Below are 12,846 nucleotides of genomic sequence, written 5' to 3'. Positions count from 1 at the left end.
CTGGTACGCGAAATGAGCACAGCCGTCATTTTAAAACTGTGAGATGGAAGAATTTGTCTGTGGGAAATGGGTAACAGCATTACAGTCTAGTGAACCATACAGATTTCTTATCAGTCCTGTAGGATTGTAATCATTTGCTTCTTCCCAAAGATGTTTTTTTTAAATTTCTCTGGAGGAATGTGCACACTATGAAAAAAGAGAGACCTAAAATTACTGTAATAGCTTCGGTGGGGAAGTTGTTTTGATTCTATGAGCTGAGACGCATCAACAGCAGCAGTTACTTTTTCTTAAATGGAGATGTGTATGATGAGACCGATATTAGGAATATAGTTGGGGGAAAAGCCTTTTGTAGCACAGCTCCCATTCTGATTCTGGGTTTATAGACCAAACTGAAAATGATGACTCATTCTTGCAACCAGAGTTCAAGGTTTATTTTTCGTTTTAAAGGCAGGCGACCAGATGCAGCCTGTTGCTTTAAATTAAACTGGATGAGCCCTTGGTAAAAGCCAGGGTTGTTAACAGATCCTTTTTAAAGTGACTCTTTTATGGATGCTCTTAAGATAATGACTCTTTAAAAAAAAAGAATTGCAAACTTGACTGTATTTCATCAAGGTAGCCAGTATTTATACTGGAAGTCGTAAGCCTTACATTTCATTAAATACTTGTCCAGTGGAATTTTTCTTCGAACGGAGCTCTGTGCCATCCTGTTTTCTCCAAGTCCTGGCACTCTCACGTGTACTGTACATCGCTGACTCGTAGCTTGATGCTGCATAATGCGAGGTAATGAGTCACAATGTGGGGAGCTGCACATTCTTGTCTGAAGAGTCTGTAGGAACATTTTATTCACTCCGCATTGATTACATTTCCCTGACCCTGAGTTATGTTTCCCATCCAGGCAAACCCCAAATCTGAATGCCAGACCCCTTACAAACTCCCATGTTTCATGGTACTGTGGCTTGAACCATAGAAAACAGCAATTTTTTGCTGTTAAACAAAGCTCATTTGAGTGCCTATGAAACTGCCAGTCTCCCAGCCAGCCACCCTAGTTTGAGTTTCAAACTAGTCACAAAACCAGGCAAACTTTGCCTGGCTTTTGGGTTTCAGTGCAAACGTGTCTGCCCGCTCGGTTTATAAGAGAATCATCTTTTTTCTGCGCTACAGACATTTGGTTCCCAAGGCTAGCAGTATTGTGGGGATGTCTGTACCTCGAAAACGGTCCAGGGCTGCTAGATGCAAGGGGGCGTAGGACTGCTGTGTGAGTTCATTGGGGGAGGAAATGACTGCCTTTGAACCTGAGATGGAAAGGAGCAGTGAGCCCTAATACTTCTGTGCCTTTATACTGTGCGCTGTCTCCTGCTGTCCTGAGGAGAAAGCAAAGCGGACCTTGTTTAAAAAAAACTGCAGCAGTGTCTCCTGCTGGTGCAGGCAGGTATTGCTAATTGCTCATTAATATTTATAGGACCTGGGAGAAGGGGTGGCAAAAGCTGATACTATGCAAAAGAAAAGCTCAGCTGCACCCCACTTCTGTGTCAGGTACAATCAGTGACAAAGAAATCCATTGGCATGGGACACCTGCTCTTTAAAGTGCTGAAAAATTCAGCTGCTAATGTCTTAATGCCATTTGGTTTCGGAGTGAAAACACTCAAAACCAGTCATATGAGCTAGAAGAAGGTGGCAACGGGGACTGCTTTCTCAGGTACAGGAGAGCCAAGCAAAATACATAACGACATACTGGTGTTTTACAGATCCCCTCTGAAGCCCCCTCTGCAGTCCTTGCCGCTCCAGCCTCCCCAGCCAGCAGCGTGCTTCCTGTCGACTTCAGCACTCCTGCCAGTCCCGTGGGCTGTCTGGATACTTCTGCAGCTAAGCACAGGATTGCACTAAACCCACGGAAACAGCGAGTCTTCACTAGTAAGAACCAGCAAATCCTGGTAAGTCTTGCTGTGGGGATGAGGGCACCGTGGGCGATGCTGGTGTATGTCATGTGCATCCCATGAACAGGTTCAATACCAGAATAGGTGCGACTGATTCCAGCGGGAATTGTCCTGTGGGCTTTAATAGAGACTGGATCAGACCGCTGTCCTGTTTTGAGCTGAAACTCTTCCTGTGCAGCCAGGAGCAGGAGAATTGTGCTAGGGTGAGCATTAAGTTGTGGAAACAAACTGACACAAATAATCAACAGGATAATAGAGCAATCTATGGAATAAAGCATCCCACAGATCGACTTAGTCAGAGCTGGTCAAAAGATGAGAAGTCAGTCCTCTGGAAAAGTTTGGCCCAAAAGTCTTTTACTTGAAAATTTCACCTCTGTAACTCCAAAGGATTTTTGGAGGGCTTTGTTCAAATCAAAATGGGGGGGAAAAATCAAGTTTTTCTCCCCCTCCTCTTCCTTTTTCCAATGGAAAAAAGCAAAGAGAGGGCAAACCTCCTATACCCAAAAGTTGATTTTGGTTTCATCGATGTGAATAAAACTGGAAATGGTTGTGTCTTGATTTATTTCAGTGAAAAAGTTTTGAAAGATTTATTTATTTATTTATTTATTGCAAAGGGGTTTTGTTTTGGGGGGGGTTGTGGGGGGAGGTTGGAAAAGCTTTTGTATTGCTTGACAAGATGGTTGGTTTTGTTTTTTTTTTAAACAAACCTTTTTTGCAAAAAATTGTTCAACTAACTCTCTTTTTAATCCTTTGCATCCCAAAGTTGTACTACTGTAAGAAGCCTTGGACTAGCCTTGGCCCTAGCAGCAACTGGGGTTTTGAAACCTAACATATGGAGCCTTGTGATCTCCTCCATTTGCAATGGCAGAAGGGATCACAACTGGGTGGGGAGGCTCCTGCTGGGGGAAGACACTTGTTCTCCGGACCCTGAAAAGTATACTGTGGAGGTGGGGGGCGTATAGGATGTAAAGGGTCTCTCTGGGAGCAGTATGGCAGAGAGGTACAGAGCAGCTCCACACAGCATATTTTTCTCTGCACCAAGAGCATTTCCAAATGAAAATCTTTTCTGGAACAATTGTTTTTAGGAGGAATAAGGATTCCCTTGTTTTTGTGTTTTTTTTGCTCTTGGGAAGAGGGAGAAATACCCTGCCAGGCGGACTGAGGTATAAGGGAACACGTTTCCCACAGAATCTGTGATGCTCTTTGTGCTGCAGCCCATGAAGGCATGGCCATCTCTGATCTCCTGATGACGTGACATATCGATGTATTCTCCTCCATCCTGCCATGAGATGCTTTGAAAGCATCTTGTGTCAAAAAATGTCAATTCTACAATTATTCTGAAACCAAAGAGTTGCATTTTGAAGCATGGATGTCTTGCTCAGATCTTCACTGCAGTGGCAACATTTATTCAGGGCATGGTTTAAGTTTCAGTACAGGATTTTTTCCCCCGTGTGTGTACCAGTTTGTATGTGTATGTGCTTGTTTTTTATAGACAATGTAAGCTTTGTGCATAATTTTTTACTCTGAACTCATTACATCACGGTAGGTAGAGCAACTGGAAAATGAGTTGAGCTCTCCTGAAGCTGGAGAAAAGAAGAAAAGTTTGGCAAAATTACTTGACAGTGACCAGCAGGAAACTAACTGGGAAGGTAATGCCTAATTTGAAGGCTGAGTTTTTAAATCGTATAAATGAATTTTGGTGGAGATTACGAGTCAGGCCTATAGAATCCAGGTTTGACTGAAAGCTGTATTACAGCTAGGCTGCTTTTGTTTTGTTTTGTTTTTTTACTTTATTTTATTTTCATAAAATCATAAGCTCTTACCCTATTGTCAGGCACTGGCAAAGTAGCAGTTGGTGGCAAGAAAAGTGTCATGTGCTGTGCTAAACAAGCAAGTGACGGTGATGCTAAATGGATTGATCAATGTTGCGGAAGGCAGTAAAAAAATGGATAGGAGTAACTTTTACTAAAGCACATAGGTCGCAGAGGAGCCTAAATCTCATTGGCAGGGGCTTAGCTTTCAGTTTTAAAAATGCTCCCCTAGGCCCATAAAGGCTGCCTCACACCCTGCCCCTGGAATAGGCCGTCTTGAGAGATGCTGTGAAATGTGTGTTTAAAAGAACCAAGTACTTTTTCCTTGATAACTCATTCTGAATGCACTAGTAAAATCAACTGAAACTTTTACAAATTGCCCAGTTTTTTACAAGCCCCAACTTCAGTCAGTGTGCCATAAACCCACTGAGTGACTGCAGTGATTGTCAGAACACCAATGCTTTCCTATTAAGCCAAGCTAATGGATCAAACCCACAGGGCACTTAACGTTCGCTGTGTGGGGCTTAAGTGCTTATGGCTCCAGAAGTGAAGGAGGGAGTGAGGATTCTCAGCATCTCACAGGATTGGCGTTAAAGTAAAAGATGAGCGAATGCAGTCCGGCTCTTTGGCCTCACTTGGTAGGTAGCTCAGCATCTTCTGCTGCCTTTACAAAGCACCTGGAGACCTGCTGGTCCCAAAGTATTTGACCAGAGCTGTAAGCTCAGATTTTGTTAAAAGACATAATTCTGGGAGTTAAATTCAGAAATAGCACAACAACAGGAAAAGCTTTCCACTGCTGGTACTGCGGATTGTATAGACCTGAGATTACTGATATGTTAGTTATTATGGTGATTTTGTTATGGCTTGGATACTTGAACTCGGGGAATTGGACTGAATTCAATAATTGAGCAAGCACCAGCCAGTTCCCAGCCCTGCTACATATTCAAATGGAAACCACACTATTTCACTAGCGCATCACCCATTTTAATGTATTTTGACAGTGTTTGGGCATCTCACAAATGGCTTAAAAATGTTTGGGAATGGTTAAAAAGTAACCAAAGTGCACAAAATGAATGAGTCAGAGGTGTTGTATGAGCTGTAACCTTACAACAGAGGTTGTTTCTATTCTACTCAATACAGGTTCAGCAGTCCAGGAAGAGAGAAATGTAAAGGGGAGTAGTGCTAAGGAGCTGCCAACCGTAACAAAGGCTACTGATGTTGCAGATCACTTCTGGAGTTCTCTCCCAGTGGCAGAAGTATTTTGTACTGTGCTGCAAGAAGATTCATGCTTTACAGAAGCAGACCATCACTGTAAAGTATCTGCATCGTGTCCGAAGGTTCAGCCTTCTTTAGCGAAGGCTGAGGTAGAGACCAAAGCAGAGGAGGAATCAGGATCTCGCTGCTTTGAGGAATCTATTGGTGAATTCAAATTGCATCAGCAAAATACTGATCCAGAAGAAATTGCAGCCTCTGGTTCCCTACAGGCTGAAACAGAAGCAGCTGTCTTTCTGGATATGCTAACATCAGATTTAGGTAGCCGCTGCATGGAAAAGGAGGCTGTAAATGCAGTGGAAGTTGCCATCCAGGGATCTCTAACAAACCTTATGGACCAAAGTGACAAAGAGTCTGAAGACTCGGGTCTGATGCTTGTAGGTAAAGCTGAAGATCATCCATGTACTACTGAGAGCAGTTTCATCCAGCCCAACCCAGATCCTGCTCTGTGTATATCGCAGGTTCATTTAGCCATTTTGGAGGCTTCCTCTGAGAGGGAGAAGACGGCCGTTTCCATGCTTGAGGACACATCGGCACCAAAAGATGTTAAAGAAACATGCGAATTTATAGAATTTAAACCACCCACAGACCACACAGAAACAGAAAAAAGCTCGTCTCTGTCCATCTCGGAGGTAGACTGCATGCTGCCTCAGAGCAAAGCAAACAAAGAATTACCTTCTAAAATGCCTTGTCCTGTTTCCAAGATTAGTCAGGGCAGTCAGCAGACGGGTGCATCTGACAATTTGGAAAAACCTTCCCTCGGATGCCTCGCCTCCTCAAGCCTGGCAGGTTTCAAGAGTTATTTCCCTTCTAATGGCGATGTTAAGGAGAACCAGTCAGGCAACATCACTTCTCAAAAGAAGAGAAAGCAAGAAAGCAAATCCTCAGACAGTGTGAAGGCTCCACTCAAATCTGCTGCTGCTAAGCCAGTTCGATTCACCATTGCTCCTGCCTGGCAAAGGTCTCTTTCAGGGGGGTCCAGCTCCAAGGAAGATTCCTGCGCTAGAAGCTCCCCAACGTCGCCCATACGGCCAGAGTTCTTTGAAGGAACAGCAAAAGACCACGCTTGCTTCGACGCAGCCATGCAGGAGTCTATCAAGAACAGCCCAGAAGGCTTTGATAAGGGCAGTGAGTGCGGTTTGAACTCCTGCATGGAGTGGGCAGAAAATGTTGAAAGTCCATTTGGAGTCAGACTGAGAAGAACATCATCCTTACTCAAATATCACAGTGATGAGTCCCCAAAGCTGATGCCATCAATGACTCAGGCGCCTGCTTCTCTCAAGGAGGATCACAAAGTGGTTGGCACTGGAAAGCCGTCTCAGGGCCTGCCAAGCAGCACAAAATCGTTAGCTAAAAAATCTGATCTCCCAGAAGGAAAAAGTCCTCCTAGAAGCAAACCTGAAGAAGTGACAAAGAAGCAGCATGGCAGCAAACCATCAGGTATTTGCACTGTATTTTTGTCCAAAATTGTTGAGAACAATAGCCATGCTAAACAATTGCAAGGAGTGGAAAAAACAGGAGTATAAATTCTCTCTGATAGCCTGGACCCCAAGGCAGAGAACCACATTCAGCTCTGCCTTCATCTGGGTTGCATCAGGGCTGCAATTTGGCCTCATAATTTGAGTTTGGCTGTTTGGCAGGAGCAGGAAAGAGTAGCAACCGCACAGTAGCTGGAGGGGCAAATCTTCACATAGAGGAGTTTTCACCTATGCTTCTTGAAACTTGCTGGTGCTTTACACACGGTTTTCAGGCTACTGCAATTTAGAGCATAACCAGTTGTCACTTTAGTCGTGATTTTTTTTTTTAATTACCTGACACACAATATTTGGGATATGGAAAGGCAGCCTGTTTTTAGCTGGACTAAGTAAGAAAGATACCACATTTAGTCAAAGGATGTAGCTTTGAAAGCTAAATCTTACTTCCATTTAAGTCAATGGGAGTTCTGCCATTGACTTCAGTGGGCCTGAGGTCAGGCTTAGACTCCAGCAGAAAAACAGGATTAACCTCAGCTATTGCCAAGGAGCCAGGACAAAATCAGGAGGTAAAGCAGATTTGTCTTCCCACTTCTCAAAGAACAGGATAGATACTGAACGTTTTAAAGCACCAGACTCTTTAGCTTTTGGCCAACCTAAATCCATTCTCTGCTGTGAATATGCTTCTTTTATAGAAAAAGTCCCTGGTCCACACTTGGAAACTACTTCTTCTGAACCAGCCTGGGTGTCTATGGCAAAACTAAAGCAGAAAGGTTTCCAGGGCCATCCTTTTGCCAAAGGACATAAAGTTGAGGACAGACCTTTGACTAAAATGGATCAAGAAGAGGTACAGTGCAGTTGGGTGCCTAGTGGCGGGTGAACTAGGGTGGTTGCAAATGCTGTGCCAGCATGGGTGGGCATCTCTGCAAAATGCTGCGTTTTATAGTCTTGGACTGCAGGCTTTTAGCAATGTATGCAGCGATGTTCTCAACACCTGCAGGCTGACGCTGGTGCGAATGAATAGATGTTTGTGTGACTGGGCCTCAGTTTCTGTAGTACTCCATTCCTGCGCTCCCTCACTCTTCTTGGATCTTGACCTCTTCTAAGGATGTGCCCAACACACAGCGTAATTGGAAGCAGTCCCAAGCCTGCTCTAAGTTTTGACAGTTTTCCCCTGTCCCTCTGACCTGCTTCAAAGAACAGTGGTCATGGGGCAGGGCTGGGAGTTTTCTGGCTGGTCCCCAGAACTCCTGTGTGACCCTGGAAAAGTTGCTTGACCTCTGAGCAGTTCTTCCCTATCTGCAAAACAGGAATAGTAACAACAGTAGGGTTGAGAGACATAGTCACTAACATTTTAGAGGGCTTTGAGATACTTGCACACAGGTTACCGTGGAAGGGTATTTCAGCGATCCATGTGAACGTAAGCGTATAGCAGACTTAATAGGGAGGGGGTACTACAGCACAAGCGGTGATTGCTAACCACAGCAATAGGAAGCTGTATAAGGAGAAGTGACCTCCCCTGGTAGATCCCCTGCATACCACCTGTGCCTGCCTCCTTCACTTTTGCCACGTTCTTTGAGTCTGGCCCAAAGAGCCGTGCTGCCCGGCTTGGAGACATTGAGAGAGCTCTGGAGCAGAGCTTTCCATCTGTATCCTCACTTGTGGGCTCCTTATTGGACTTTTTTTTTTTTGGTCTTAAAGCAAGCAACCTGTGCTAGTGACAACTTATTGAGGAAGAGCGCAGCCCCTGGCCTGTGCCCTCAGGAGAAGAAACCACAGATGAAGATCACGTCTGCTGCAGCAGGTATGTAAGAGACTTGTGTGCAAGAGAAAGAGAAAAGGTAATTGTCAAGATCTCTGTTAGTCCCTGTTGATTTTGGGGTGTCTCCATTTGGGGGGTGGGGGGGGGCAACTTGAGACACTTGATCTTCAGAGAGCAAGGGCTCAGCATTTTGAGCCATTACCTTGGGTCTAGGCCTGGACATGATGCTTCTCACCAGCTTATTCCAGAGAAGGCATGTGGGGAATGTGAGGAGCCTTAACTGTGGTGTCAGTGCATGGAGTGGAGGAGAGGGAGTGGTGTTTTACCGCTGTTAGAGACCAGAAGTAAACTGCATTTTCAAGAGATCAGGGAGGAAGGAGGGGAGGGATGCTGACTGAGAGGTGTGAGAGTCATGGTGCCTTTCTGCTCTGCTGCTGGGTTGGTGCAGCTGATGTCTTTGCTGTCCTGCAGCCCTGTGCCTAGAGCTCCCATGGCGCACAGACAAGTCAGATTTGCAGCTGAAAGTACTTTGGGGTAAATGCAGTCCACAAACTTCAGCGAGTGACTGGGCTATCTCCCCCCATCCCGGATGGCTGGTGGGGCAGCAGATGGCTGCCTGAGGAACTGCCCTCCCACAGCAATGTTCGTGTCAGCTGCCAGCTCAGCCGTGCACAATTACAACACAAGCAAGTGGTTTTTGGATGGACTCCGGGATGTATCAGTCTGATCCTCAGACTTGCCAAAGTAGTTACAAAGCTCAGAAAAAAGGAGGCAGGTGGGAAGCTCGAGTATGTCTTGCACTTCACGAGTGGGAAGTCCCCTCTTGGAACGGCGTCGGGAATGGCTGCGGAGCACTCCCACGCCGCTGCGCTCGTGCTGCCTGAGCCGACAGAGGCTCTGCAGCCTCCGCTGGCAGTGCCTGGCCTCTCAGGCTTTGAACTCTCTCCTTGGCTGAAACTCAAACCATCTGTGGGCATTTAAACTTTTCTCCATGCTGTCTTGCTCCAAGGATTGTCCTGGTGGTCCAGTGTCTTCATATTGATGCTCAATTCTTAAATTTTACACATCTCTGATCCAAGTTGAAGTCTCTAACATGCATCTAGATGATGTGCTCAGGTCCCTTCCGACCCTAGAAACTATGAAACTATTTGTTCAGGAAAGTGCCAGGTCCTGCTGCCAGGGTAACAGACAGCATTATCAGCACTTGACCACCAAGACAGGAAGATTGCCAAGATCTTAAACCCTTCCACTATCTGGTTGTCCCCATATTAAATAGTAATTTGCCTGGGTTAGGCGGAGGTGAATGCCTATATACGATGTCCAGAGCAAGTGCTAAACTGGGTTGTGCCTTTTATCTTTCAAATGACTTCCAATAACTTTCTCCTACCCCTGATATGTGATGCAGTGTAGGTGCGCCCCAGGCACTGAGCATGTAGGCGCCAGACTCCTGTTGGCACTTTGGTTCCTGGTTCACTTGGGCACTTCGGAAAATTTTTCCATGTATCTAGGGTTTTGCTAGGGGGCAGAGCGTACTCCCCGAAGGACACAAGCAAGGCTGCTCCAGGGTCAGGGTAGATGAGATCTGCCAGCTGAGTGGACCTCAAGGGCAGGGAACTTCCCTTGGCTTTGACCAGGAGTCAGCAGATGTTTTTCACTGATTTCATCATGAGCTTTGCTGCTGGCATCCACAAACAGCTCCTGTTCGCTCTGGCAGGGGAGCACAGCATCCTGGCCAGTGCTGGAGACCAGGCAGCCGAGTCATTGCCAAGAAGGTCGGACTGCTAGTTCCTGTTGTGTCATCACTGCGTTGCAGGCATTTTTGTGCCTCAAGCAACAGGGTTTTGTGTGGCCTTTAGATGATGTTGCTCTAAAGAGCAGGACAAAAGTTGGTTAGCAAGCTGTGCTTTTAACTCCCTGCTATGCTGATGATGGCTCTGGTGTTGTTTTCAGCAGGTGCAGTTGGATCTGCTGCTCAGGAAGCATCAGGGGCTCCCACTGCTGAAAAGGAAACAAGACAGTCCTCTAACCTGCCAATGGCACCGTGCGGCCCTGTTGAACCCCCCTGGCTGTCCCTGGCCAAGAAAAAAGCTAAAGCTTGGAGTGAAATGCCCCAGATTGTACAATAGCAAACAAGCTCAACATTAGCAATAGCTGTATTGATCCCACCCAGTAACTTCTTCACTGTGACCGACTTTTTTGAGGATGAAATAAGAGCCTTGGACTTTTCAGCCAGTGACTGTAAATATGTGAAGATGACCAGCCATTGCAGGGGTAGCCACCGGCAGAAGGAAACCCAGCACTCCCCACGTCTAAATTCAGCTAGGAAATTCTGGCTGATCACTACATACTTATGACGCATTTGACAAAGAGATAGGGATGCTGCAAGAAAAGGCATTTTGGGACATTGATGCATTTCCCGTCAAAAACATATTTGTGCAGTATTTCGTCCGATTTTCCTATGACTAGCGTTAGGGAAAGCCTTCGCAGCTGTGCACTGGAGCATCTAGACTGGCTGTCGCTGATGTTGCGATGATTTCCACTCTAATGTTGGGATGGGGCAGATCTGCCCCCGCTCTTGGCTTTCATTGTATCCGTTTCATAGTGGCCATAAGCATAAAGATGGGGTTAGCGGACTCTTGATTTGCAGGCAGCTAGAGGCGGTTGGACGTGAGCATCCAACTGCATAAAGTACCACCCGCGGAAGTGGCCCAGACCTGCACGCCCTCTTGCGTTCTGTTTCTCAAGCATTAGAAAAACGCTATCTCCTTTATGGGCCAGATTCTGTTCTGGTGACGCCTTCGTAAATCTGGAGCAATGTCCCTGGACACTGAGTGTAAACCTATTACCAGCGATAGCCTCCTGAGTTTTAATTTCTGCTTGCTAGAGATTTCTTCCCCCAAACTATTTTAGCAAGAGGTCCATCGTGAAGGGAGTGGTGGGGAGGGAGGAAACCACCGGGTTCTCATTGGAAGGACGCCTGCCTAGAGCAAAGAGCAGCACTCTGCATTTGTGGAGCTTTGTCACATTTACGGTTAGAAACAAAGCCTGTTCTTCCTTCGCTCCTAAGCTCACAACTGAAGTTAAACTTTAGGACGGTCCGGCTACAAGCAGCCCAGCTGGCCATCACTGAAGTCTGTAGCAGTCTCGCCATCGACGTTCACCAAAGCTTTGCAAGATGCCGTTCCTAGTGGTGACAGCTGAAAAACGCCCACCTGCCCTTTCTCCTCGCTGTAGCCTTGCACATTATAAGACATCTTCTGTTTACAAGCAGTACAAACAGGGGGGCCTGGCTTGGCTGGTGGAGTGTCTTTAGCAAAAAGCTGCCCCGTGGTTCTTCGTTTTAACTCAGCAGCGTGCTGTCAGGTGATAGGTGGAAATGCGAAAGGCCAAATTTGATCTCGGAGCAGCTCATTACCAGAATTTCTACCTCCTACTTCTGGCCTGAGCTTAAATCCATAACTAAATCTGTATCCAGTGTTAAGGGCCAGATTTTTAGAAATGTATTCATGCAGATGAATGCTTACTCTCACGAGCCCTCCTGCTGAAGCTAATGGGTCCGTTCATGTGAGTAAAACCACTGGAAAGAATACGAGTATTTCCGTCAGCTCAGTCATTTGGGCCCGTTTTACCACACGTGTGTCTCTCTCCTGAGGCATGAATCTTCCCCTGCAAAGAACTGAAGCACTTGTGTTCCTTTGAGTATTATGTAAAAGAACAAACTCGGCACCATATCCTGCACTTTTGGAGAGCTGATGTCACAACCACGGGTTTGCTTGTCCCTCTGTAAAATAGGCACTTTTCTATATTTTGAAATTCCCGTTTCACTTCTGACTAGTCTGGATTGCAATCCCTCACCTTTAACTACTGCAAGCCATACCAGGATCTCTCTTCCCCTGTTGCTTTTACCATCAGTGTTGTCTTTCTCTTCTCTAATGTATGGTATGTATATGTGTTTTTGTAATCCTTGCCTTGAGCTTCCTTTTGTATTCCATCTCCATATTTGGTTTACTATTAAATGCTATTGTCATAATGGGTCAGCCAGAGCTCTGCTTCTCGGGTTGGGGAGGGAAGAACAGTGGGGCCTTAATAGGGGAAGAGGCCTTTTGAAAGGCCATGATGGGAGGGATTGTGGGGCTGTCTAGACCTCAGACTGGGAGCACTTTGAGTCTAGGACTAAGAGAGCAAAGACACGAGATTTTATTTGGGGCTGTCAGGCTAGCTGAAGTGTTGTTTCCTGGCAAAGGAACTGATGTGAGGTAGGCCAGGAAGGAAGCTCAGTGAGCCAAGGCATTGCTGAGAGAGTTGCCCTCTCCCCTTTTAAAAAGATAATTAGCTGATCAGAAGAATTTGGCTGCCAGAGGAGAGCTTTCTTCCCGACATTGCTGAGTCAGATCTCCCCAGCTCTTGGTCACTGGCATCCTGTAACCTTGAAGAGCATGTTGTTTATAAAAACCAAAGAGCAGGCTTCCTCTACAAAATCAAAGCCCATGGGCCTAATATTAGCCTTGATCACATCCTTTAATAACCAGGGTATTTGACAGCTCCTGCTGTGCTTGCCAGCTGGGCAGCTCCATGCTGCGTGGTGACTTGCAGCC

The 12,846-nt window shown here is 46.1% G+C and overlaps 1 protein-coding gene across 3 annotated transcripts in view; it reads left to right on the top strand.

Annotated features, from left to right (window-relative positions):
* KIAA1210 (KIAA1210 ortholog) overlaps window positions 1-12,281 on the top strand; it is a 77,408-nt gene extending 65,127 nt beyond the window's left edge. For 2 of the 3 annotated variants that reach the window (XM_090059658.1, XM_090059656.1), the window contains exons 7-12: window positions 1,746-1,931; window positions 3,481-3,583; window positions 4,886-6,457; window positions 7,185-7,336; window positions 8,191-8,293; window positions 10,202-12,281. In XM_090059658.1, the coding sequence (XP_089915784.1) occupies window positions 1,746-1,931; window positions 3,481-3,583; window positions 4,886-6,457; window positions 7,185-7,336; window positions 8,191-8,293; window positions 10,202-10,377 (2,292 nt within the window). In that variant the 3' untranslated portion in view covers window positions 10,378-12,281. The remainder of the gene's footprint in view (window positions 1-1,745; window positions 1,932-3,480; window positions 3,584-4,885; window positions 6,458-7,184; window positions 7,337-8,190; window positions 8,294-10,201) is intronic. The other variant, XM_090059657.1, reaches the window with a different exon arrangement.
* The last annotated feature ends 565 nt before the right edge of the window (window positions 12,282-12,846 follow it).

The sequence above is a fragment of the Crocodylus siamensis genome, chromosome 8, assembly GCF_052110815.1.
Source record: "Crocodylus siamensis isolate JL-2025a chromosome 8, ASM5211081v1, whole genome shotgun sequence".
Taxonomy (NCBI): domain Eukaryota; kingdom Metazoa; phylum Chordata; order Crocodylia; family Crocodylidae; genus Crocodylus; species Crocodylus siamensis.
This window is presented reverse-complemented; position numbering and strand designations above follow the sequence as displayed.